The following is a 16,187-nucleotide window of genomic DNA, read 5'->3' on the forward strand; positions in this document are numbered from 1 at the left end:
TGATTTTGTTTTTATTTTTGTTTTGCTTGAAGGTCCGGGGACGGTGTTTTGTGATAATTTGAGCTATATATTCATGTTCTTGTCTATAGCTACTTCCAACATGGTTGCTACTTCTGTTTTGTGATAATTTGAGCTATATATTCATGTTCTTGTCTATAGCTACTTCCAACATGGTTGCTACTTCACTTGCTAGAAAGGTCAGTTGTGAAATTCATGTTCTTGTCTATAGCTACTTCCAACATGGTTGCTACTTCACTTGCTAGAAAGGTCAGTTGTGAAATTTTGAGCTTATTGGGTATGAATAAGGATAAAGTGGATAGCTTTTTGTTTAGTCAGGGTAGGCGAATATATAATGATGGAAGTTTTGGTGTCTCCGTTCTTGGGGACATTGTGAATTTAAAGACTATATATGTGGAACATAAACTTCATAATATATCATAGGATCACTTTTCGTCTATTCCTGGGTTGGTAGTTGCACCACATTGTCATCACATATTCATGATTATGCCAACTCATCTTCTAACTGAGCTTATCGCCTCATGATAGTCCTTAATCTTGCGAAACTTACAAATAATTATGTGAATGAGTTAGGTGTGTGAATGATCATTAAACATTAGTGCGTGTAATCCTTGACATTCAAAGGGTTTACAGATGCTTCACTCTTTACCGTCTTGAGAGGTTAACTGTGCCAATCTGCAACAACATCAACAACAAAGCCATATCCTTGACCTTTATGTTTGGCTGCATGAACTCCTCAGCTCTGTTAAGCATCATCCCTTTTATAGGATTTATCTTGATTGCTTATATAATTACTTGCACAGAAGCCACATTTTAACCATGCTAACTTGTGTCTTGAAACACTACATCTACAACATACACCCAAGCCTGTAAACTCTTAACTTCCTATAATTGCTTGACTGTTGGATATGCAAAATCTTAGTTATGTTTCCTATTTACTGACTGTTGGGATCTCTAACTGTCCTGCTTAATAAGATACATGCTCGTTTACGGATATTTTTATTTCAACAAATGCCTGGAATCTCTGCCTTGATTTTATGTCTGTAGACATGGTATTTACACAAAGCAGCTGCATTTCAGAAATCTATATTTGGCAAAAATATTATTTCATGTGTGTCCTGGTTATTTCATGTAACTTTGCACTTAACATCTCTAATATGGATGCAGGATAAAAATTTGGCGCAACATCAGATATCAATGTTGCTGTTTGTTGCATTTGCTTGTGGCTGTGGAATGTTTCTATTTACAAAGTTGTTGGGTGTACGGGTACTAACTGGTAAGCAAAATCTTATAGAAGTGACCTGCTTCCACCAAAATAATCTTCTTTGAAGTCATTTAACTTTTCTATTGGTGATGTGTCAATCTTGCAATATAACAGCTGATCTCATGAATGTTAAAATGGCCTGCACTTTTGAAGTTTGGGCCAATAGATGTTATGGAGTTTTCATAAATGAATTCAGTTAGCCAATTTGAATTCACTTATTACTGGTTTTACACAAAGCATCAGTATAACCACATTTCTGGAGTCATGGTTATATTTTCACACTTTGTTTTTTTGGTTCCTTTCTATGTTTAGCTTTTACTGGGTCTGAGAATTTGCACCTTCTTCCTGCCGCTAACACATACGTTCAGGTATGTTCATCTTCAAGCAACTTTTTATGGATGCTTTCAGGAAGTAGCTGTCAGTTTCTAAATTGTTTCTAATTGTAATAATAGTACTCAATTCTGCAGGTTTTTAAAAATAACTGTTTACTCTTTAATTATAATTACTATATATATTTTTTCTAAGGAATATAGGGCTTTGTTAATGTTATGTCAAGTGTGAACTTCTCATTTATTTTATGATTTTTTTCCCATAAAGTTATTGAACTCTACGACTTTTGTAAAGCATTCAACTGTTCTTATGAGCGACTTCATCTACATATGGTCAGCCTTAGTGTGATACCTAATTATAACTTTTCCCAAAAGTTTCAACTTAGCATTTTGAGTTTTCCTCAGAAGTACTTGCTTATGTAGTTATGTGGCTAATTACGCAACTCGCAAACCATTTTTTTATTAGAGGTAAAATAAGATCTCAGTTTTAAAATGGTAAACAAAGGAGAGAAAGATCTTTTACCCTACACAATCTTGGTTTTGATTTGATTAGGATTTTTATTTACTTATCCTTAAGTGTTTAGTTACTTTTTTTTTCCTATAAATAAGAGGTGTAATCCTCCATGGGAGAAAGACATTAATGAATAAAAAAATTAAGTTTGAGAATTCTCTCTAGAGCATGTGAGGTGTTCTTTAGCATGTGATTTGCCTTTTATTGGGGTGTGAAGCCATTGGGTATGAAACCCCTAGGTGTGAGGCCTAGTTATTTATCTAAATTTCTCCACTTTTAATCCTAGCCATTCGATCTCAATCGCAAGTCAAAAAAGTTACTGCTCACGGATGAACGGTGTCCGTCGCAGCCTTGAGATCTAACACCATTCGCCTCTGATGATGCCACAATTGTTTGAATCCGATTGCGTACGCCAACAACGACCCTCACTTGAGTATCGTCATCGCCGACTCTCCTCCGATCGTTCCTTAATGAGTTATGATCCCACGACGCCAAGGTCTTACTACACAACTCTGGAAAGATCTGCGACTAAAAAATTTACTGTCCCCCCCTCCAAATCACGTTCAGATTTGAGCACCCACCATAATTCATAGTATCGAGAATCTTGTGCTTTTCCATTAGATCCGGGTTGGCGCCGAAGGCAACACATTCGAGAGCCATTTACTTTCGGATCGGAGCTTCTTCCTCGACCCCCATCATTTGGTATCAGTGCCGAAGGATCCACAGTTATCAATGGTAAAATACCGCTATCTCCTTCACAAGGGTATGATTTTAATCCACTTAAATTTGATATCCTAGCCTACTTTTATGGATTTGATGGATATGAGGAGCCTTATGAATTTGACGTCTGTATTTTCAATATAGAAGATATATTTTCTATCTATGATATGTCATAATTAGAAATGTATTTATATGTTGAGTGTAGGTTAAAGAGAGGCAAAATATTGGTGGTATAGAAACTATTATCATTCAAACATCCATCATGGACAATTATGAAAGCTCTTTTGGAGAGGAGATACTTTAGTCCACCATCTAGAAGATATTGTTTCTCTTCAAATTCTGAAGCAAAGCCAACACAAATTCCTCAATCCTGACCAGATGTGGATCTTCAATCAAAATTTGATTTCAATCCAATTCCGGAGCCTCAACTTGAGTAGGACGAGAAAGTAGAGCAAGATCAAAATTTTAATCAAGAACCAAAGCCCGAGCTTGAGCATGAGTCAGTCATATTCAGATGTAGATCAAAAGATCAATACGGAGTATGAGCCTGAACTGCAGCCGTAAGAAACAAATCAAAAGATAGATCCATGGCCCAAGCTTAAACAAGAGTTGGAATAAAAAACAAGGCAACAAGTCAATCTAACGCTCAAGCTTGAATCAAAACCATAGCTCAAGTCAAGCCTAGAATCAGAACTTAAGTTCGATATGCGGTGCAAATTTTAAGATAATCTGGTTATTGAGTTGTTATTCCAGACCCTCCACCACTAACTCAATATCGGGTTTTACAGCTCATCTTGAAGATCTTCCAATCTACAATAATATTCTTCTCACCAATCAAGTCAAATATTACGCTATCTCATTATAAAACTCGAGGTCAAGTTTTTTCAAATAAGGGGAGATTTGATGTAGGACAATCGTGGACCCTCCATATAATGCGATTATGATTTATTCTAATCTTTTCTTTTTGGGTAGGATTTTCTTTTATTCTATGCAATCTTCTTTTTAGTTAGGATTTCTTTAGGATTTGATTTAGAAATCTCTTTCTATTTTAGTTAGGATTTTATTTGATTGCATCTTTTAGTTATCTTGGGTTTTGATTTTGATTTGATTAGGATTTTTATTTATTTTCTTAAGTGTTTAGTTACTTTCTTTTCCTATAAATAAGAGATATAATTCTCCATGAGCGATAGACATTAATGAATAAAAAAAATTTAAGTTTGAGAATTCTCTCTTGAGCATGTGAGGTGTTCTTTGGTATGTGATTTGCTTTTAATTGGGGTGTGAAGCTCATGTGTGTGAAGCTTCTAGGTGTGGTGCCTAGCTATTTATCTAAATTTCTTCACTTTCAATCCTAACCATCCGATCTCAATCACAAGTCAAAAAAAGTTAATGTTCACGGATGAATAGTGTCCTCCGCAGCCTCGAGATCCGACATCATTCGCCTCCGATGATGCCACAATCCTTCGAATCCGATTGCGTACGCCAATGACGACCCCCGCTTGAGTATCACCATGGCCGACTCTCCTCCGATCATCCCTTAATGAGTTATGATCCATCGCCACCAATGTCTTACAACACGACTCTGAAAAGTTATTGACGACTAAAAAATTTATCGTCTCCTCCTTTTAGATCACGTTCAGATTTGAGCACCCATCAAAATTCACAGTATTAAGAATCTTGTGCTTTCCCATCGGATCCGGGTTAGCGCCAAAGGCAACACATTCGAAAGCCATATACTTTCGGGTCATGGCCCCCGCACCGTCCCCCATCAATTTGTTTCTCAATTGGAAAATTTTCTAGGTTATTACAGAAATATCAAACGATAGAGAAAAGTTAATGACAAATAAATTGAACAAATAAGATAAACAGGAAATAAATAAATCACAATGAAAGAAATCAAAGAATTAGCGTACACAGATGAAAAATAATAATCCTTAAATCACATCTCTTGTCAACAAAAACATCCTTTTATTGCCCTACAACTGCCCAAAAAATTAGGCTCCAGTCATCAAATTAAATGCCCAAGTAAAATTAGATACAAGCCCAACTCTGACCAAAACAAAACCTGATCCAAATCAATGCAAGAGGAACTCAAATGCAATATTGGTCGAAAACTTAGCAATAGCAAGAGCAGTAGTGAATGTGACCAAGCTTGAACTCGACACAGAGCCTCCATTGCAGCAATGTTGTTAACCATCGCGGAAGCCAACACAACTGTCATTAATGCAAAAGTGAAGAATCTGAGTTTCATCATCACCGCCAGTATTAATAAGAAAAGACTAAATTTTCTTCTTTCTTCAATGAAAAAAGTGAATATAATTAGGGAGGTTGAGATGATGTTTTGATGTTTATATAGGAAATGGATGAGGAAAAGAAACTTGTATATGAATGAATAAGGGAAGTTAGAATTTTTTTTGTGGGTAAAAAGAAATCAGCAAAAGAATTTCAAAGGCCTTGCTGTCTTTTGGACTTTAATCGGTGGGCTTTTACGTTAATGATTGGCTTTTGAGCTTCATCTCCACCCCAAGATTAGAAACTCCAAATAGCATAAAGATTAATGACACCTCCAATAGTGCAATCCATTAAATATCTAATTTACCAATAAGAGATTTTAGGTTAAGCATTGATATCATGTAGTTCAATGGGTTTTGGATTCTAGGGAATTATGTTTTTGATTGACCACTAAATTATTATTAGCTAATAGGAGTGTTAAACAAATTTTGCATAAAATATATTTTATTTAATGCTTAGAATATGACACATAATAGTATAGATTAGGAATTATTAAAATTAAAGGGCCATGCCAACTCATATCAATCGGTATTATTAGGTAAAATCTAACACATAATTAATTGCAATATTAATTCTTCATGAGGAAGATACCTAGCACAATAAATTTGAGTAGGAAAAGTGGGATTACATATAAAACAAATGTCCCACAGTTGCCTCTTCTAAGTGATCCATTTATGAACATGCATAACACACAAAAATCACTACGAACAAGAGCAATGATTTGTTATCTCTCTTCTTAAAAGGTTTACATATTGCACATCTTATAATTTACAACTAAGTTTTACATAGAGCATTAGTGTAAAATGGAAAATAAATGTTTGTTATAGCATGGATTAACAAAATAGCTAGATGTCTTTTAATAACAATATTTACCATAATTCAATTTAAGAAAAAAAAGGTTAGCTACAAATGCACATCTTGAGATTAGTCATTTATTATCCCTAAACTTTTCTATTGGCTTAATGCCTCAACAGAGTTCTCTCTCCACCAATCGTACCTATAAGAGAAAAAGGGGGTCTCTACAACACACTGAAATATATGAGAATCTCTCTGCAATACATATATGAGAATCTCTCTGCAATACATTCGCATCACATGACAACTATGTAATGAGTCTAAATGATAAAGGGATAGGTTTATTTGGGTATCATAGGGTGTAAGTGCTAATAAAATAATATGGGTAATGAGTGTTTTGTCACATATAGTATAGTGGATGTATCTACAATGAACCTTAAAAGAATTTGACAAAAAATAAACTTGATAACTATTACACATGATCATATTTTTGAAACATACGACAATTCCAAAAAACAATTAAATGGCGCTAACAAACATACTGAGAAATTAGACATCAGTTCAAAATCCAAATTAGAGGCATCCTAGAACATCTACCAACAATCATGCATACAAGAAAAACACACACATGCCTTATTATTCTTAGCTGATAAGGATTGCAAGTAATGCTGGACAACATGATTACTATTCAAGTTTTTGATGAGATTGAGCAAACTTGGTTTAAGAACCACACATTGTTATAAATAGCAACAAATAGAGTCGTAATAGCAGCGCTAATAGCGTTCGTTAGCAGCCTCTTTGAAACGATACTGCCCAATAGTGACATATTGTGGAACATTTGCTTTTCGCTTACAAAAGTGGCCAATAGCACGCTATACCGGTGGGTAGCAAACGATTGCGAGTAAAATTTGTTTTTTGACTGCTATTTAAAAGCGGCTTTAAGTTTATTTTTTAATTAAACCTGACCAGCACCAGCAAGACCCAATATTTTAAGTCATTACCAATCGTGGTCTTTTTTGTCTCTTGAGTCTCCCTTTCGCGATCTAACTCTAAAATAACCCTAGCCCCTAAAAAGGTCGTTGCCTCCCACTGCATCCCACCACCTCCCCTCGACTTTCGGCATCTTCCTGCCGCTTCCTGCCGCTCTCCCAGCCTCTGACACCCTCAGCACCTCTCACCACCACAACACCTCTCACGTCCTTTCGTTGTGAGCTCCTCCTATTATAGTCCTCTCACCACTCACCTCATCTTCTCGAAGACGACAACTCTTCAACTTCTCCAGTCCTCTTCAATATTATGTGATAGTTATATGTCTATTTCATGCTTAGAATCTCTTTAAATAATCAAATATGCATTTTTAGATTTTCCTATTTTTTAAATATTTATAGATATTTAAATTAGACCCATTATTGACTTTGCGCTTTTTGCCACCATTTTGCCGCAATAGCCTCAAATAGTCTTAGTGGTGCTTGATTTGTTGCTGGGTTTTGAGAGTCTCAATTAGCATTTGCACTACTCTTGCCCTGAAGCAATATAAGCATTTCACATTCTAATTAGATCTAATAAAAACAATTAGACATCCTAAAACTAGTAAGTTTTAATATTCGGTCAAGTTAATAGTATGAAAACCTTGAGGGGTAGGAAAGTATGAATTAAGAAAGAACAGATCCAAAAATATCCAAATAAACACTGAACTGAACGTATCTATGAGTTATTAGAAGCATTCAATAAGGAAAATGAAGCAACATGCAAACATATAAACATCAAATGAAGTCAATGAATCTATGGGAACTCAAACAATGAAAATGCACAGCTAGAAGACAAACATCAGAACTATAACTCAAATTAGACAATCCTAAAACAAGTAAGTTCTAATACTCAGTCAAGTTGACAGTATGAAAACCTTGAGAGGTAGGAAAGTATGAATTAAGAAAGAACAGATCCAAAAAGATCCAAATAAACACTGAACTGAATGTATCTATGAGTTATTAGAAGCATTCAATAAGGAAAATGAAGCAACATGCAAACATATAAACATCAAATGAAATCAATGAATCTCAAACAATGAAAATGTACAGCTAGAAGACAAACATCAGAACTATAACTCAAATTAGACAATCCTAAAACAAGTAAGTTCTAATACTCAGTCAAGTTGACAGTATGAAAACCTTGAGGGGTAGGAAAGTATGAATTAAGAAAGAACAAACCCAAAAAGATCCAAATAAACGTTGAACTAAACGTATCTATGAGTTATTAGAAGCATTCAATAAGGAAAATGAGGCAACATGCAAACATATAAACATCAAATGAAATCAATGAATCTATGAGAACTCAAACAATGAAAATGTACAGCCAGAAGACAAACATTAGAACTATAACTCAAATTAAAAAAAATTCATGAGTTTCCAGATTAATAATTAGAATCTAATAGAATAGTAAAATCTAAAGGAGACACAGACCTATCGAAGTATCAGATGAATCAAAAAACATGTCCATAAGAATTCAAGTTATGGAAATAAAATTTACATGCAGAAGAGGGAGCTTGGAAAAAATTTCACCTGATATAATATCAAAATAATCCACATTGTTCAGGGTCCGCATTGAACATAAGAATTTAAACTAGGCCAAACGAGTATAATATTCCGCTGGAAGCTATAGTTAAATTTCAAATAGAACTTTAGCATATATAAATATTGACTAAAGTCAACAATTATCCATCAACTGTTCAGTGCTGGAACTTGAGGCCTAGCATGCAATCGTTATATACCAAGTCAATAATATAAAAAGTGTGGCAATTACCATGAAAGTAAAAGAATTTTATGTAACATATACCCATTCTAATACACTTAATTTACTGAAAACTTAGTGATTAGCAAAGAATGTGCCTCTATAAAACAATCCAACACGTGAAAAAAATGAAATGTAAACAAGAACAACTCAACAATTACTCATTAATCATTTGAATATAAAAACACCATTTACATGTAATACATGCAACGTAAATTAGAATAAATCAGCAATTACACATTAACTAAATCAACATAAAACCATCAAAGCATGTTATAAGATACAATTTAAACAATAATAAATCAACAATTACCCATTAATAGTCTATAAATCATAAAAACATAAAAAAACGAAAAGCATGTGACATGGTGTAATCTGAAAAAACATAAAAACACCCAAAAAAGAAAAATACATGAGATAAAGAGCAACCTATATAACATAAAAATAAACTCTAAAAAACATATGGGAAAAAAATGCAATCTAGACAACATAAAAAACATGAGACAACACAAAGAACATAAAAAGCCACATGAAAAAATGCAATCTAAACGAAATCAAAATACATGTGACAAAATGAAATGTAAACAACAAAATCACCAAGAACATGTGACATAATGTAAGCAACATAAAAAACGACCTAAAAACAAGTGCCATAATGCAATTAACAAGTGGGATTAGTATCACCCATGCGTATTCAACGCGACCCTACTGATCTCCGACGGATCTTGTGTAAGCTTAACCACAATCCTCATCCTCTGTTACTCAGTGCACATATCAAGCAACTTCTGAACCAAGTAATTCCTAAACGGGTTCATCATGAGATCGGCTATGTGCCCGATGACTCCATTAAAGATCCGATCCACATCTTGCCTCCTCTCCTAAAACTTCCTCTGCAAAAGCCTACATCCACTCTAGTTCTTTGCGCAGTGATAAATGTAGTCTGGAATCTACATCAGATTCTAGAACCTCACTGAATTATTTGTCCCATATTCTAATCTTTTCTTGGTGTTGGTGCTAGTGCTGGTGCTATATAATGTCTAGTTGAGGTGATTGAGGTTCGAACCTGGTTGGGATTGGAGGCGGGCGAGGAGGGCATTGATGTCAATGTTATCTTTAACGAGTGACGGTGCATGATGATGTTGTGATGGGCATAGATGGGATGAGTGTAGTGGGAGGGGATAATGGGTGCAGGATGATGATCATGTTAGATGATGATAATGAGACATGGGGATGGGAGGAAGGGGTGTGATGACGTGACTTTCAGAATATCTTTTAGAAGAAGATCCATCTCCTTCTCCAGTGCGCTTCTCAAGCTTCGTGGCTTTCTTTCTCTTTTTGTGATTTTTTTTTTGTGGGTGTTTAAGAGATTTTGCATACAATGGAGATTTAGGTGTTGAAGAATGGAAAGAGGTGAGGAAGAAGATGAAGAGAAAGGGAGAGGGATAATATATAGTGTATTGGTTTTATAGAGTTTTTTCTTTTCACATCGGGAAAAGAATTATTTACGGTTTGTTGAGGGAAAAAATAAAGGCATTGATATATTATGAGATTTTGAGGGTTAAGGTTACCATAGACGGTGGGTTGCCCTTTACCAAGGTTCAAAGGATGTAAATATACAATGCAATGATCACCCTTACAAATTTGAAGATTTGCAAGTTGAGGAATGTAGAGAAAATAAAAAAGATAAGATTGAATACCGGAACAAGCCTTTGGATAGAGTTCTAATAGTTTCTCGTGTATAGTTTTTCATGATGGATATTAGTTTGAGAATTATCATAGTTTTGTTGGTAACTATATAATTCTCCATGACTAATTCAACATTTTCTTACATGTATCACATTTCCACCTAAATAATGTACTCGGGATAGTAGCCAATTTTTCACAAGGTTCTCTATTAGGATCCAGATCATTAGATGCTATAAAATGTAATACAATTTGATGATCCAAACATTTATGACCAATCATGCAGACTTCGTAATCTGAGCGAAAAAGTAATTGTCACAAACAAATGACTTTGTGTTAGCATAGCGTACGTGTGTTGCACGTGGGTATACTTGTTTGATGTTTTGAATTTGATTATATAAGAATTTGTGTAATAATGTGCATAATTGTAGTTGTTGGCCTGTGTCATGCACATGTACTCCAATATCATTTACTCGTAAACATAACTGTAAATGATTCATTATTATTAAAATATTGAAGGGTTTGGGATTTATTATAGATATATAGAAAGCATATGTAGAAAAGTAAAACTTCATAGAAAAATGAATAAAATAACTAAAAATTGAAAAGATATTATGTCATGCTTTTTCAAATCATGACAATGAGAAAAATTGGATACAAAAGCCACTACCAATATTTAATGGAAGAATTAGTAACATTAAAACCAGCAATGCTACTTTTCTTTAATTCATTATTAAAATTCATTTTTATTAAAGGGAATAAAATTAAAACCTTAATTGAATTGTTAATAGAATAAATTCATGATTAAAATGTGATGCCTTAATTTATTGCAAACATATGAAGGAAGAACTAATATCAAGTATCTATATGATTTGAGAAATTTAAGAAATACTATGATTTTTGAGAATCTTTTAAATTAAAGCGCAAGTCAAGTGACATTCTACTGAAAATGACGATGCATGTATTTCAATAAGTATCAGAACGGACTGCATGAATCTTGTTCTTTCATCTGATTAGCTCATTAAGTGATTTGTACGTAATCAAATCATCTTAGTTAATTTGTTTCTCAATTAGAAAAAAATTCTAGGTTACTACAGAAATATCAAACAATAGAGAAAAGTTAATGACCAAAAAATTGAACAAATAAGATAAACGAAGAGAATAAATAGATCACAACAAAAGAATTAGCCTACAAAGATGAAGAATAATAATCCACAAATTATCTCTCCTCTTGTCAACAAAAAGATCCTTTATGCGCCCCCCCACCCGAGGCCCACAGCCCACCCCAAGCTGTCCAAAAATTATGCTCCAGTCATCAAATTAAAGGCCCAAGTAAAATCAGAACCAAACCCTGCTCCAACCCAAACAAAACCTAACTCAAATCAATGCAAGAGGAACTCAAATGCAATGGCGGCCGAGAACTTAGCATCAACGGGAGCAGCCGCGAAGGTGGCCAAGCTCGGGCTCGACACAGAGCCTCAATTGCAACAATGTGGTCAACCATTGAGGAAGCTATAAATGAATGAATAAGGGAAGCTGAAAATTTTTATATAGGAAATGGATGAATAAGGGAAGTTGAAAATTTATTTTTATAGAGGAAATGGATGAGGAAATTGTAAATGAATGAATAAGGGAAGTTGAATTTTTTTTTTATTGTGGGTAAAAAGAAATCAGCAAAATAATTTCAATGGCCTTGCTGTTGTTTGGACTTTAAGCGGTGGGCTTTTAGGTTGATGAGTGGCCTTTGAGCTTCATCTCCACCTCAAGATTAGAAACTCCAAATAGTATAAAGATTAATGACACCTCCAGTAGTGCAATCCAATAAAGATCTAAATTTCCATTAAGAGTTTTTATGCTAAGCATTAATATCGTGCAGTTCAGTGGCTTTTGGGTTCCAAGGAATTGTGTTTTTGATTGAGCACTAAATTTATTATTCGATAGGGTATGTAACAAGTTTTGCATAAAATATTTTATCAGCTAAATATTTTATCAGCACTAAATTATTATTATCCAATAGGAGTGTTTAACATATTTTGCATAAAATATATTTTATTTAGTGCCTAGAATAGGACACATAATAGTATGGATTAGGAATTATTGAAATTGAAAGGGGCAAAATAGACAATCAAAAGTTTTGACACACATGTCCTCTTTTATAAGTAGTATAGATTCATGTTTTAAACTCAGTTCTTAGAAGCATTACATTTTCTTTTTGCCTACAATTGTACAAGCACCTGAAACTGTTTTATATCATTGTTTAGCATTTAAGATATACAATAATATGCTACTCTCTCACTTGGGATATTTTTTCAACACTCATTGCATTCTTGAAAATATTGTACCTTTGGTATCTATTTTGCCTTTTCCTTTGAAAATCAATAGTTTCCTGATGCATATAAATGGATTGATTTTTATTAGATTCGTGGGTTTGCATGGCCATCAGTTCTCGTTGGCATGGTTGCTCAAAGTGCTAGGTATTTTCTTTTTATTATAATTATATGCCTATAACCTGTTAGCTTCACGTTTATGTACAATATTTAATGATGGATTCTTCCAGGTTGTCCTTGAAAAATGATAATTTGTGTATATATTGATAGCAATTTGAACTTCATTAATATTGTGGTACCATTAGTTAGACTGAAGTAATTTTCTAGTCAGTACCATGTGCATCTTCCCACATGTATTTTTATGTGTAAATGCAATTGTGACTTATGTGGTCATAATGTTGAATTACTTGCTGCAATTGCTTCTGCTTGAATGTTTGGCAGCTTTGGCTTGTATTTAATATATTGAACTTGACATATTTCCATTTGAATAATAGCCACATAGCCTTCATCTACTACTTTTGGTAGGCAGAATCAATTGACATGAACTTCAACCATCATAATATGCTCTTTGACATTGTTTCCTCGAATATTTGTGCAGATCTTTGATTTCCCCTGATTAATTATCGGCTATGAAGGAATACATTAGCTACTTTCACTAGAGCCTGTTCGGTTATATGCTGTACATATGAATACCATCACAGTTTTTACAGTATATATTCCCATTAACCAACTCCTATGCCTCCTCTAATATAGAGATTCATTTACCTTACCCAGTTACCCTTTCTGGTTACAAATCTATCCAAACTTTCAGTTCTGCCAGTCACTTCACGTGTATATCCCATCTTTCTTTTAGTGAAGTTCATTTTTCTGTCCACATCTGATATAATGGATCTAGTAGAACAAAAGTATACCCAATATGAGGCTTCAGGTTCTTGGCAACAGCAGATCATTGAGAAAGCAATATTGTTCTGAGTGCCACAAGCGATGCCTATATCTGACCCAACTTTTGAAGCGTGAAGGAAACATGGCGCTTCAAAAAATTCCATAGTAATTGACCAACGATTGCATACCTACCATGGTGGCAACTAGAACATAATTGAGTGAGAACCTTAAGATTGACGGAGCGAATCGTGTGATACACGTGTTGTTAGTTTTACACTGTTCCTTGACAAGTCCAAGCATGCTAATTTTCTACTTAAGGCACAGTTACTTGGGAATATGCACGTGCGTATTTACTATTTTGCTGCAACTGCAAATTTCGTCTATAATTTCAAATGTTATCTAGTGATCTGATGGTGGAGGTTTAACAAGTAGATGTGACTTCAGTGCTTAGATAGTTGTTGTTCCAATATTGTTCAAAAGTATGCAATCACTTACGTCAAAGGGTCCATGTGGCCAGTTGCATGAAACTTGAATATAGAAAGCTACTATCTGCCCTGCGCTCAACATCTGCTGTTTCAGATAATGAGTACAAATCTGCATTACAGAATTTTAAAACTGTGCAACATCTTATACATGTACTACATATTCTGTCAAAAGTTGTAGTGATGTTAATTTTGCAGCAGTGTTGGTTTTGCAGTATGATTTACTTCTAATTTACCATTATTATAGTCTATTATTGTAGAAGATGAAAATAAAAAATTGTCTTCTACTGAGTTCATACTATTATTTCCCTTTTCAGTCAGTACATACATGAAGAATTTTTCTAATAATTTATGGGGATTGTTCGGTGTACAGTCTAGGCATGAGGGATTCATTGGGGCCATTGAAGGTTTTAGCGGTTGCGAGCGCTGTAAATGGGATTGGTGATGTACTTCTTTGTTCTGTATGGGGCTATGGTATTGCAGGTGCTGCATGGGCGACAATGCTTTCACAAGTATGACTATTGCAGTTTTCATAATTATATGCACTTACAAGTTTACATATGCATATATTCCACTGGCTAGTCATGTGCTGAACTTAAATCTATGTGGAAAGGGCTAATGTTTTCTACTAGAGAGTTCTCTCTAGAATCTCTGTCTGTCTGTGCGTGCATGAGCGCCACACGCATTTGTGTGTGTGCGTTTGAAATAAAAAAATACATTTTGTCATAAATACAAAGAAGGATTTTAGTAATTTGGTTCCATGTCCTTAACATTTTTTACAAATTCATTACATTTGTGGAAGTGATGTATTTTCGAAAGGGTAATGTATCTCCTTTTATTTTTACTTCCAAATATATAATGTGCCAGGTTATTTCTTATGGGAATTTCCTTTAAAGATATATCATGTATCATTCTTCTTAATTTGTTCATTACCAGGTTGTTGCGGCTTTTATGATGATGAAAACATTAAATGATACAGGCTTCAGGGCTTTTCAGTTATCCATTCCATCACCCAGGGAACTTCTTGAAATTGTTGATCTTGCTGCTCCTGTTTTTCTAACAATGACATCAAAGGTTCTGTGCCATGTTCTTTCTTTTACCATATTTCCCCCCTCCTTTTATACCTAATTCTATAATATGATCAAGGTGTTTTATTCTCAGGTGGCATTTTACTCTCTACTTACCTATTTTGCAACATCTATGGGGACAGTAACTGTTGCTGCCCATCAGGTTCACATATCTGTTTGCAGTTACCAAACGCAGTTATTTTTAGTTTACCAAAATTCTCGTTAGTTGTTCCGAAGGAGTTTGGGCTGTTAACATATCTGGTTACCTAACTGCAGGTTATGATTAATATCTTCTGCATGTGTACTGTTTGGGGTGAACCTCTTTCACAAACTGCACAATCATTTATGCCAGAGCTGATTCATGGAGTTAATCGGAGCTTATTGAAGGTTACTTATCTTTTATAAATATAAATTTTGGACATAACTTTATCACTGTCTTTGTTCTAGAATGACTGTCATTTGCAACTTACACATTTTCATACTCATTGTTTAATAAACTATTGATATGGCCTAATGTATTGACATTTGCCTGGTACTTATCAATCTATTTCATTGTCCTTTATAGGCCTAAAGTTGCTAAAACTTCTATGTAAGTTCATTGATTAAGAATCGGTATATTTTTTCAGCAATAAGGTTTTATGCATTGTCAATTCTAGAATTGGAGATAGTATAAAAAGCCAAAGCTGTAAGAATCAAACTTCCTTCTTTATTTCTTTTTCGTTCTTTTCTTTTTATATTGAAGGGAAATCATCATTCAAGATATTTTCTTTGCTTACAGCCTAATTTAGTTTGTTTTCCTTTAAGTCTGAAACTGCTAAACATCTACTTGAAGTCACTGATGAAAGATCGGCAACGTTTCTCCAGATAAGATCTAAATACCCACTCAAATACAAAAAAGAAGAAAAGCTCTAATTTTTCATTATAGACTTGAAAAAATTTTAATTGCATGTCTCTATTTCCTGAATGTCATTACAGGGTTGAAACACATATTTTCAGTAATTAATTTTATGCAATTGAGAAATTTTGAGTC

At 34.2% G+C, this 16,187-nt stretch overlaps 1 protein-coding gene across 3 annotated transcripts in view; it reads left to right on the forward strand.

Annotated features, from left to right (window-relative positions):
- The window catches only part of LOC109821585 (protein DETOXIFICATION 46, chloroplastic), a 30,435-nt gene that overhangs the window by 519 nt on the left and 13,729 nt on the right, over positions 1 to 16,187 (forward strand). For 2 of the 3 annotated variants that reach the window (XM_020387768.1, XM_020387763.1), the window contains exons 2-10: positions 33 to 100; positions 171 to 197; positions 1,186 to 1,294; positions 1,595 to 1,650; positions 12,818 to 12,873; positions 14,464 to 14,602; positions 15,027 to 15,164; positions 15,252 to 15,320; positions 15,434 to 15,544. In XM_020387768.1, the coding sequence (XP_020243357.1) occupies positions 33 to 100; positions 171 to 197; positions 1,186 to 1,294; positions 1,595 to 1,650; positions 12,818 to 12,873; positions 14,464 to 14,602; positions 15,027 to 15,164; positions 15,252 to 15,320; positions 15,434 to 15,544 (773 nt within the window). The other variant, XM_020387774.1, reaches the window with a different exon arrangement.

This window comes from Asparagus officinalis, chromosome 1, assembly GCF_001876935.1.
Source record: "Asparagus officinalis chromosome 1, Aspof.V1, whole genome shotgun sequence".
In the NCBI taxonomy this organism is placed as follows: domain Eukaryota; kingdom Viridiplantae; phylum Streptophyta; class Magnoliopsida; order Asparagales; family Asparagaceae; genus Asparagus; species Asparagus officinalis.